Source organism: Haliotis asinina, chromosome 12, assembly GCF_037392515.1.
Source record: "Haliotis asinina isolate JCU_RB_2024 chromosome 12, JCU_Hal_asi_v2, whole genome shotgun sequence".
NCBI classification, from domain to species: Eukaryota; Metazoa; Mollusca; class Gastropoda; order Lepetellida; family Haliotidae; genus Haliotis; species Haliotis asinina.
In genome coordinates this window covers 44,527,138-44,538,657 of record NC_090291.1, presented here as the reverse complement: position 1 = coordinate 44,538,657, position 11,520 = coordinate 44,527,138, and the positions used below count along the sequence as shown (strand labels likewise).

Here is an 11,520-nt window from a genome sequence, read left to right as displayed (position 1 = left end):
GTACGCACGGAATCAGTTTCATCGTCATGCACTGCACGCGCACTGACTTACGTCTGCTCTCCTTTTCACAAACCAAATGGGTTTTGTCATTGCCGTGCACAGCCTTCTTCTCGTAAATGCATTCTCTAAACCCTTGTTTGCCAGGAGTAAGTGATCTGGTGTTTCTTTGTATCATAAGATCCAATTTTTCTGATGACCTGATTTTGCGAGTGTTTTAAAGGGTAACAGATGTAGGCCAAAACAAAGGGTGTAAAGGTAGCTCAGTTCTCAACAAAAACAAGTTCTTGTAAGATTAACTTTTGGCCTTACCAAATATTTTTTTATAAAACACACGAATATATGGATTAGGAGGTTGCTTGGTTGAATGATTTGCTGTTCAACTCCGCGCTGGACCAGACAATCCAGTGATCAACAGCATGAGCATCAATCAAAGTACACAATATTATAATAAATATATTTATTATCAGAGTCCCTGTTTCATAGTGAGACATGCATCAAAGGGAAGTGCATGCCTCTTGCCGTTAACACTGCTGAACTCATACGATGACATTGAATCGGTACTTGCAAGACTATACATGTGCGCGTTTACTTAGAGCGCAAGTGCATAGGTTATGAGTTCTTTTCAAGTTACATGTGGAATATGATTCAGCGAGGTCGAGCTCACCTGTGCTCGAGTGTAAAAACCTTGAAGTCAACTTTAAATGTTGTCACAACCCCTTGTGCTCAGTACACAACCCTGTTCACTTTAAACAAATACACGAATCTGTTAGTACAGGGCCAGATGGTGGCCACATACAAACACCTAGTTGTGGGTACAGTAACAACTGTACTTTGACTATTTGGCCCAGTCAACTCAGCTGTGAATGGGTACCACGTAAAGATGAGAAATCCGCAACGCAATAAAAGCGGTGCGCCTGGTGGTTGCAAGAGTTGCATACTCCTCGGGGAGTTGAGATTAATAATAGGATGTCCCGTTGAGATTGACATCCAATGATCAAACAGAACAAAAATTACCAGCGCTTTGAGCATGTACTTGTTGCATGGATATCTGCATGCATTATATAAAGATCCTGACCCTGATCCTGATCCTGATCCTTATGTCACTGACAGTCCATATAAACGTTTGATGTGGACGGTGACACGTTCGCACATACCGACGTTATTCGCAACTCACGTTTGCCTCTGCATGTGTGATTACACATTCTAAACAGAACTCCGTGTCAATCCCCTTACTTTCTCAAGCTGCACTTGGCGATTGGGGGCTCCCTCTGGAATGTCCAAATCACTGCCATTTGCTCTGAAGGGACATGACGTAGATACTCTGTCTCATAATCTCTGATCCATGTTGCCATGTTACATGAACATGTATTTCCCTACATCCTAGAACGCCGGGATGTATTGCTGGAATATTGCCATAAGCGGCGTAAAAAACAGACACTCGCTGTTTCGTTCGTAGTCTCATTTAAGGGAACGCACTCAATCAGTTTAGAGATAAAATCATATCACAGACAATGTTGAGTTTGGCTGGGCAAATATGACAGATCTTGCAGCCCCGGTAATCTTAGTGCATTCACTAATAAATTAACAGCCTCTACTCGAAGGTAGTGAAGTTATCTGTGTTCACACATACATGTATGCATTGTGTCAGTAGAGATAACCTAGTTTCAGTGAAGAGATGTCCTCAAGGGTATTATCCTTGACATAATCATTCGGAACACACACAGGCTGGACACGCTGTACTTCAGACTATACCAGGACAAGTCCAGCAAGCCGATTAACGAGGTTCCCAGGCTGTGTGACATTGGGAACAGACGTGTCAGGGGTTCACCCTGTATTCTAAGAGATACGTTTCAATAAACGGCTTACAACTCAAGGATGAATGGAGCCAGGTTGGAAGGAGCGAAGGTGTCGAGGAGAAAGGTATCAACTGTTGGAACTTTGGTATATTTTATATACTAAGATGGCGATCTGTTTGTGAAAATGGCTGCTTTGATGGGTTGTTCTAACTGAATATCACAGTGCTCAGTATCTATAGCCTGTCTCAGGACGGTGTTTGGTAACTTTGGTTCAACACTATAAGTGCTATCCGTTTCCAGTTTAGTATGAGGCTTTATAATTCTTCTACTACTGAGGATTTTAATTGTCATAATTTATCACTCGATAATAAGAACGTTGTCTATAAGAGCCGTCATTAGTCATAACACCACCTCACATGTCAAGGGTGTTGAGCTAATTACCAGAACAGCGACCCGGTCATGCAAATAGGCAGGTCACATGTCACATTCTTACATTTTGCTCGGCAGGTCATGTCATGTGACTTAAAGCACGTGCATTTTGCATTAGTTAACGGTGTCAATACCGATGTAGGGCTAAAGGACTCATCTCAAAATCAAATATGTCACATAATTTATATGATGTTTTCAAACTGCTATTGCGATGTCTTTTCGTGCACATGTAAATGGCGGAGAATTTTGATTGTTTAGTTTCCATGAAAATATTTTGAGCTTGGAAGGAGTTAGGGGACAGGTTTATTTTCTAGGCATTATTCACAGTCCATTGATCATATTTCCGCGAAACTATGCATGTACACATTACAGAAGTGGGTCTTTGACTTGTATTTTGGGGGTTGATCACCTACTTGTTTTCCTCGCATTTTTCAAGATTTTTCAAGCACAAAGCATCTCTTCTTCGGGCAGGTCAGTATCTTATTCATCTACAAGATGTATTAAGATTGGTGGGATGGTCTCTTCTGTAATACCAGTACTCATTTTCAGCTGCCAATACATGTTTGACACAGGCTTCCCACCGACTGATATAAATCTCCCTATTGCCGTGTGAACATTTTTTTCAACGTCAGATAACTTGAATGTCGTGTTGTAACGCGATACCGTCCCCTTGATATCACCCGTATCAGTTCAGTTGGATTCAAATAGAAACTGTATGGTGGTAGTCGCAGAACCTCGTGACCAGCGTTCTTCAACATATTGTCGATGGCATAGGAAGTCTGTGCTGTAACACAAGCTCATGTCAAGTCATGTCTTACGATGTTTCTGTCAAGCCATTCAATGATCTCTGCTCTACGACAATTGGATGTTGGACACCGATTGTCGGACTCACGGCAACTGTGGTAGGGAACATTGTTCATCACTACCAAGGACTTTTCTGTAAGGGCTGTAATCAGTTGTTCTTCTACATACTGTGTAAAAACAGCCCCCTTCATTTCCCTATGGTAGGCTCTCCCGTCGGTGGACGTAGATTTAAATATCAAATCACACCCAGGCAGAAATCCTCTGTGTGAGCTAGCATGCAGAGTTATAAGTCTCTGTCCTCTACCAGCTGGTAGCTTCCGCTTCGGCTCCTGTCTGTCAGGATGCTGCCATGGTATGATGCTGTATGAGAGGTATTTGTCTCGTCTAGACACACCGGTTCGTAACCATCAGCGCCTTTTTGTAATTGTTATCAAGTAATTCATTCTTGATTTTACGATGTCATGTCGTTCACACATGGCAAGTTTTATCCCATAAACACTTTTATATTTGTACCCAAATTTCAGCAGCAGTTTGCAAATAGTATAACGAGAGACATCAAACTGGAGATCTTGAGCTAGGATTTGTTTCAATCGCCGTACCGACACATGCTCATTTTGACGTGTTACTTTTCTAAATGTGTCCCTGACAAGCCTTTGATCAAAACTATCCAGTTTTAATTTCCTACCAACTTTGGATAATTCCACTCAGCACGCCCTTTGAGAGATCCAAGGCATGTTGGGTTCGTTTGAAATACTCTTCAGGAGCTGCAAATGGACGGCCCCTTTCACTTTCTCGTTTGAAATAATTAAAGATTTTTCTAATAATGTGTAACATAGTCATGTTTACGCGAGAATCGTGATAGCTTGGCCACTGAATATATGGGTGATACGGACTATCTGCTGGGCTGATAAGACCAACGGTCAACCAGCATCTACACAAATATCTGGTCATGATACTGATACTGTTATGCTGGTTATCTACATGTACGGCCGATAAGATCAAAAGGTCACGGGTAGCTGTCACAAACATCTTGTTGTGATACCCAGACTACTACAACGTTGCCGATAAACTCCTCAACTCAGGATTTTTGAAGAAATAATCCAGTTTAGACAAACTGCCGGATTGTAGAGCTGATGATAATTGTACAAGCCACATATTTAATGCTGGTGTTTTGCAACTTGCCAGATTTTACAGATGCTGGTTTTGACAGCTTTAATGGTGTGTGAAAGCAAAATATTGTCTCGGGTTTTATAACAGGAACAAGGCGTGCTCAGTGGGTGTAATGGATCTTGTGAAAACATCTACGCTTTCTTTAAAGGCAGTGACCAAAATATATCCAAAAAATAAGATTCAAAACACATGGAATGACGTGAGAGGTTTTACATTCGATCAACAATCCGGGTTACAGTAAGTTTTCAGCAAGCCAAGCTGGACTAACAGGATCGGGTGGTTAGTCTCGCTGACTTGGTTGACACATGTAACCGTATGCCAATTGCGTAGTTTGATGCTTATGCTGTTGATCACAGGTCCTGGCTCGAATATTTACAGACCGCCGTCATACAGCTGGAATATTGCTGAGTGCGGCGTTAAACACAACACCAACCAACATACCAACCAACCAACCCTTCCATCGGCAAATATGGAAATAGTCCCTTGTCATATAACAACCTCATCTTTTTATGTTACGACAGTGCGTGTCCCGCAGCGTCGCTCTCGCGAGTGTCGTCATGGTTGCCATCATCGTTGTCATTTACGGCGTGGCGTGGAGGAGTCTCACAATTTTCAACCTTGCATCAAGTAGTCTTCCATCGGCGGGGGATAAACAGATTATAATTTACAGATGTTTGAAACGCCAACTCTGCGGTGGATATGCAGATCGCCAGAAAGGCATCGTTGCTAGTTACGTCATATCCGTAATGACGGGTCGAGGGTTTGGCATTGAGCTGAACAAACCTTGTGAGTTGTCAAACTTTCTCCACCCGAATGAAGTGAACTGGACAGTCAGTCCGGAGATACACGGATTCAAATCTGACACGTGTTCAAAGCTCGACAGTGGGGCACATTATATGCGTGTGAAACTATCAACTGATGATGTCAGCAAAATCTTCCCAGAAAACATAACTTACCTCACTTTTAATACAGATTTTGTCCAATATCTGAAACAGAATGCCAAATACAGAAATAATCTAGGGTGGATGGTGAATGCATCTCTGAGTGAAATCTATGCCAAATCGTGGAGGACGTTGTTTTGTTTAAAGGATGATTTGCAAAAGGATCTGGATAAATTCCTATCTCTCGTTCCAAGGAACTACTCGCTTATTTGTGCCCAAATTCGTATGGGTAAGAATCCAAGTATTCCCAAAGACAGTGAGACAAGAAACGATCCTGAAAGCATTAACACGATATGGGAGTTTCTTCATCATTATAACGATACGTCAAAATATAAAATATTTGTGTCAACAGATTCAGAAAATATGTGGAATGAAAGCTTTCGGCTTTTCCCAAATAATTCTGTGACAATTCCGGGTGTTATTGCGCATGTGGACAAGTCACCTCGGTGTGAAGGCTTCCGAAAGGTGATACTGGATCAGGAAGCGCTGAGTCATTGTGACACCCTATTGATCACCAACAGTGGTGTGGGCAGGATAGCAGCCTTTCTTAGACAACGAGAAGATAATCTATATTGTTTCATGAATCGAAAACTTACTAAATGTAATTATACCTCTCCAGAATTCATGCCCAAGAACTGGTAGAAGGTTGTTGATGTTGTTGTTGTTGTTGTTGTTGTTGTTGTTGTTGTTGTCAACAAAAGAGAACCACTGTTTTCTTGCAATAACCGAAAAGAAGTCTTGTTTCAAAACACAACCTCCGCCACCACCAAATATTATAAAATTTATAACGGCCCTCGACACTGACTAACGTGGAACTTTAAAATACATATTCTCTTGCGCAAACGCCACTATTGGCCACTACGTTTAGATATCTTATCTGTTAAAGAAAATAAGCTTTTTGTACACATTCTATCTTAAGATTTAGGTTTCAGTCCATGCCCTAGACTAATGGCTAATCTCTGAAAAATATTTTTTTGTTGTAACAAATACATCCATTTGAATTGAAAAGGGACCCCAGTCAGCTGGGAAATTCTGGACTTCTGCAGGGTGCAACATTGCAGGGAGAGCTCAGCTGTAGGGAAAATAATATAGTTCAAGGACTGTGAGACGGATCGTGTAGTCAGGTAAGAATCGACCGTTAGCAACCCAAGCATGTCGAAAGTCTCAGTATTTATTTATTGTTTGATTGTTTGTTTGTTGGTTTGTTTGTTTATTTATTTATTTGCGCCTCTTTAGCAACAATCCCGCAATATCACGTCTGGAAATAAATTGAAGAAGTGAGCTTCAAACATTGCACTAATGTGGGGAATCGAACTCTGACGAGCGAACGCTTTAACCACTGGGCTACCCAACATCCCTGCTGCCTCTGAGAAGACCGAGCCGCCCGTGGTTGACGCATATCCTAATTGCAGAGATCGTTCCTGTGGTCAGTCACTAAACTGTCTTGTCCAGACCAAATGGAATGGTGGAACAAAGTGTTGTTAGAGTTCTCTCGCTTTTCAAGTCTCCTTCACCATCATTTGTGATAAACGGGACGAGCCGCATAGCGACACGTGCCCATCTGGAAGGATTCGTGACCAACTCGTGTCATTCCGGGACAAGCCGAATAGCGACTTGTGCCCTCTGGAAGGACCGTAGGAACATCAGAACTTCTTCAAACAGGAACGATAACTGTATTCCTGTTTCATTCCAATGGTAGTTAATATTACCGAAGTACTCGCGATCGTACATTATACTGATGTTTTTGTTTTTGCTTATCTATTTTAAAGAATAAAACCTCCTTGGTGCAACTAAAAGGAGAAAAACATATTTGTTAAAGACATATTCTGACGTAATTATTAGTACATATTTACTTTAGATTTATTTTTCTGAAAAGGGTTTAATAATCACAAATTGGATTTGTGTTATTGACTGAATAAATAATCATTTTTTAAAAATAACCTGGTTACATTAAATCCCAAAGCAGTTACTCAAAAATGACTTTAAAATATTTCTAAAAACTGGACATTCGTGTAACCTTGCTGTCATACCCCAAGTTGAATTTTAAATCAAATCGTTGAACAGTACATGTATGACCGAAAAGAATTCAGACTACAATAGTCCCATAGATGTGAACTAGGAGATGTGCGAAAATACGACAGACCAATCAGAAAGCCGTAATGACTGCGATGCTTTGATGTTTTGTTATGTTTGGGGGTTTGGTGGTAGTGGTGGGGCTTTTTTTGTTTTTCATATTTTTTTGTTTTGTTTTGTTTTAGGGTGTTTTTAGTTTTTGTTTTTGTTTTAGTTTTAAATACATAAAAACATATCTCGTCACGTTAAAAGTACAATAAACGTAGGTAACACAGTGGTGTGGCCTCACGTGAAGTTGTTAATAAGGATAACGCCAGTGACGGTGAGAGTCAGATACGAGCATGTACGTTTGTTTACGTAACTGCTTTCGATGGTCCGACTGAGGGTCATTCGCCACCACTTGCCATTTTCCGTAAGGAAAACTGGGAAGACTAATGGCCTTGTTCCGGAATAACACGGGTTGGTCACGAGTGATTTCAAGTGTATTTCAGACGATTTTGCTGGCTTGTTTGGAAATTGTACGTGCGCTTCTAACATTTTTATGAAATATATTCGTAATCTCTACGAGTTTAAAAACAATAATATTACATCTGTATTTAACTAAATTTAATCATTAACACTGGGTTTACGTTTCACATCTCTGGAGATTCCCAGATATCTGACTTTTTGTGGTTATTCATAATTTGTTTTTAGAGTATGCTTTATAAAAATTCCACCAGGCATATAGCAGTAGTAAAGTTACAGCGATTGTTCGCTGAGATAAATTTTTTAAAGTCATGTAGTATCTGCTTTGGGGTTTATTTCAACAGGAAAAACATTTAGTTATTTTTTTGTGTTCCGACCCCAGTATGAGGTGAGGTGAGGTGAGGTGAGGTGAGGTGAGGTGAGGTGAGGTGAGGTGAGGTGAGGTGAGGTGAGGTGAGGTGAGGTGAGGTGAGGTGAAATGGTTGTACTTACGAATATTTAGTGCATGTAAGGACGTGCATGCGTGTGTACATGTGTGACTGCTTGTATTAGCCCAGACCTAAGCTACTCTGCCATCCGGTTGTTGTTAATTCTGGATCTCGGCACGAAATGAGCCGCCCAAATATATGCTTATCCAGAAATCAGCGCTGTCTAATACGGCACGTTGCGAGGGAGTCGGTCGGATGTGTTGTCTCACAAATTAATCCTGCGTTTATACTACATGGTTGCTGACAAAGATTATTTAATCTGTCTTTTCTTGTCAATGTGCGCCATGTAATAAAACCATGTAACCATGTGATAAGACACATGTAATAACACCATGTAACCATGTGATAAGACACATGTAATAACACCATGTAACCATGTAATAAAACACATGTAATAACACCATGTAACCATGTAATAAAACACATGTAATAACACCATGTAACCATGTAATAAAACACATGTAATAACACCATGTAACCATGTAATAAAACACATGCACATCGTGTATCAGAGTGGCAAAACTGGTTCGTTCTAATCAAAGATAACAATGTCATCTCGAGAATCCGGCACGTTCTCAAAACCGAATTATTTCTTCAGTCCCGACGAGCGCCGGTTTGGACAGCTTGTATATACAATAAATTGAATACGAAACAGGAGATGAAAGAGTGAAATGTACAGATAATATGTATATTGTTTACATAAGGAAGAGTTTGTACAAGTGATTAGCAGATAGGAGTAGAAGGTAGTAACTGTCCAACTGACTTCCTTTCAGCTGCGGTTGTAATTGTTTTATGGTTAAAGACTCTGATAGTTTGCCCATGTGCCAATCATGGACACTGATGGTTAATAAGATTGACTGTTGTCAGTCAGTGGAGTGAGGAGGGTTTCTCATGATCTGCTCAGAGAGAGATGATTTTTGGTTCATGTGATTGTTGCTTCACAGATACTGAACATGTGTGTAGGTGAAACATCCCGCCCATACGACTGAAAGAGCACAAACCATCTGTACAATAACTTGACCACAAAATTATTAAGATATTCTGCTTCAAAATACGGCGCCATTTACTTACCATGGGCTGCAAATGATAATCAAAGAGGGGCAATTGTTACGTCGTACGTTCATGATTGGGCAAATATCGGGACACTTATCAATAGATATACCAAACTTCATTCCCATCACTTTTGTGTGGAGAAAATTTTGAATTATAGAACAACTGTAAGTCACAAACAGGGTGATGAGCCGGTTAAAACTGTTACAGTCTACCATACAAACGGTGAACAAATCATCAAAACTGATCTCATACACACCAAAACAGAACAAAAATCACCGAAATTTCCAAAACTGCAACAATAGCCTCTAAAACCGAAACAAAGGCTCTGGGGAGTGAGTACAGCTAACAGAATAGCCAGGTGAGGGGCTAGAGGTACTAATTAGTAGCTTGTAACAACAGGGGCGGGTGGGAAGGGGCTAGAGGTACTAATTAGTGGCTTGTAACAACAGGGGGCGGGTGGGAAGGGGCTAGAGGTACTAATTAGTGGCTTGTGACAACAGGGGGCGGGTGGGAAGGGGCTAGAGGTACTAATTGGTGGCTTGTAACAACAGGGGCGGGTGGGAAGGGGTTAGAGGATTGTTGCCATTATGCAGGAGGGAAAACACGCAAAATGGCACCTCCTTTCAAGTAGAGATGATGCATACAGCAACTGATGCTACTAGATCTGTTCCTGACTGTTTCAAACAATTTCATAGTTGAGTACCTCTGTTGGGAATCAAACTAACCTCAAGGATAATAAACCTACAAGCTCCGCTCTCCTGTCTCCCCAACCCCTCCTCCACCTGTGACAGTAATTGTTGGGACTGAAACATGATATAGTCAATGTGCATCTTCATATTATGTGTTATAACCCTAATTAGTTTATTTTAACATTCGTTCACGCTTTGAAACGTAATTAAAAAACACGATCAGCTTATACTTATAGTGAAATCATAAACACGATTGTAATATCTAGACAGTTTGTAGATGGCCAACGTAATTCATATTTCACACACACACGCCGTAAATGCGACCGAGTGTATTACACGTCACGACGAAAAGAAATGGTTCTGTTGAATGCTACAACGAATGAATAAAAACAAAATTGCAAATATCAACATTAAAGCAGACCGGCGTTATAACAACAATGTCCCGCTATTACCTTGTCCGATGGACGTATCAATCAGTTTCCACATAAAGGAACAATCTGCCATTCATCTGCAGCTGGCAAAAAATCCTGTTCCATGTCATGTGTCTTTTTAACGTTCCAGTATGTGAAAAAGTGATAGATCGTTATTACTAGTGGTAGTTTCCCAACTGGTCACATGACTGTTTCATGTGAGTGAGTGACTTTAGTTTTACGTGTCAATAAAGTCAGCGACCGTGACCACCCGATCCCGTTAGTCGCCTTTTATGGTGAGCATGGGTTGGTGAAGGCCTATTCTCACACTTGTATGTAGTTTCATTGGCCACCTAAGATAGCTCATATGGAAAAAAAATTACTAAGCCTTTCAGTCAACATATTGTTGGTTAATCCTTTTTAAAGAAGGGCGTTGTTTTAACAAAGTCACTTTACGACAGGGTGTGTTCTGTTTAGATTAGTAAATAATTACTACCTTTTCACAATATTCCGCCGTGCAAGGTTAGTTACAAATAATCAGCCAGCGTGTAATCCTTTGATCGATGTTTGTTTGTTAAACTCAGCTGATAATTCCTCTTGCTGCTCTTCCATGCAAATATTATATAACATGTAATACATTTTCCACATCAGACCATGAGTTGAGTATTATTTACTCAAGACACGGGAAATGCCAAATGGTATAGAGTCTCCTTGACGTAACGAAGGGCACAGCGGTTCGAATCACTGTTTGGACAATAATTAAAAGTGACTATTTTGGAAAATCTACCACTACACTCATAATACTGATTTTTCTGTGATACAAGGGAAATATCTTTTCATCCAAAACAAAAACTAAAATTCTACCCTTACCTACTAACACACAAATATTGATGTAGTCAAAGTATATTTTTTTGTGTGTCATTTTTATGCTTTTCTCATTTTAACAGGCTGGGTAATTTGGGCCATGGAACAAGTCTTTAGAATACTGTAAGTTAAACCTGTGTGCAGAAAATTATTCCTAAAAACTTTGAAATATAGGGCTAATTAGTGTCCGTGAGATAATAATACACAAACTATGAGGGATCTGTTTCTCCAACTCATAAGTTAAGAATTTTCTACCTACTGAACATTTTGAGGCAGTACTTTTCAATTACCAAACTGAATTAGCTCATATAAAGATACACATGTGCAGGTGTGGCTAC

At 40.3% G+C, this 11,520-nt stretch overlaps 1 protein-coding gene across 2 annotated transcripts; it reads left to right on the top strand.

Annotated features, from left to right (window-relative positions):
- Positions 1 to 1,716: 1,716 nt before the first annotated feature.
- On the top strand, positions 1,717 to 8,593 carry LOC137258560 (uncharacterized). Of its 2 annotated transcripts, XM_067796272.1 has the most exons (3): positions 1,717 to 1,920; positions 4,721 to 8,091; positions 8,152 to 8,593. In XM_067796272.1, the coding sequence occupies exons 1-2, from the start codon at positions 1,876 to 1,878 to the stop codon at positions 5,780 to 5,782; spliced, it is 1,107 nt and encodes a 368-aa protein (XP_067652373.1). In that variant the 5' UTR covers positions 1,717 to 1,875; the 3' UTR covers positions 5,783 to 8,091; positions 8,152 to 8,593. The 2 variants fall into 2 exon arrangements, with proteins under 2 accessions (XP_067652373.1, XP_067652372.1); XM_067796271.1 differs by lacking the exons at positions 1,717 to 1,920; positions 8,152 to 8,593 and adding an exon at positions 2,913 to 3,127 and having other exon boundaries at positions 4,721 to 5,782.
- The last annotated feature ends 2,927 nt before the right edge of the window (positions 8,594 to 11,520 follow it).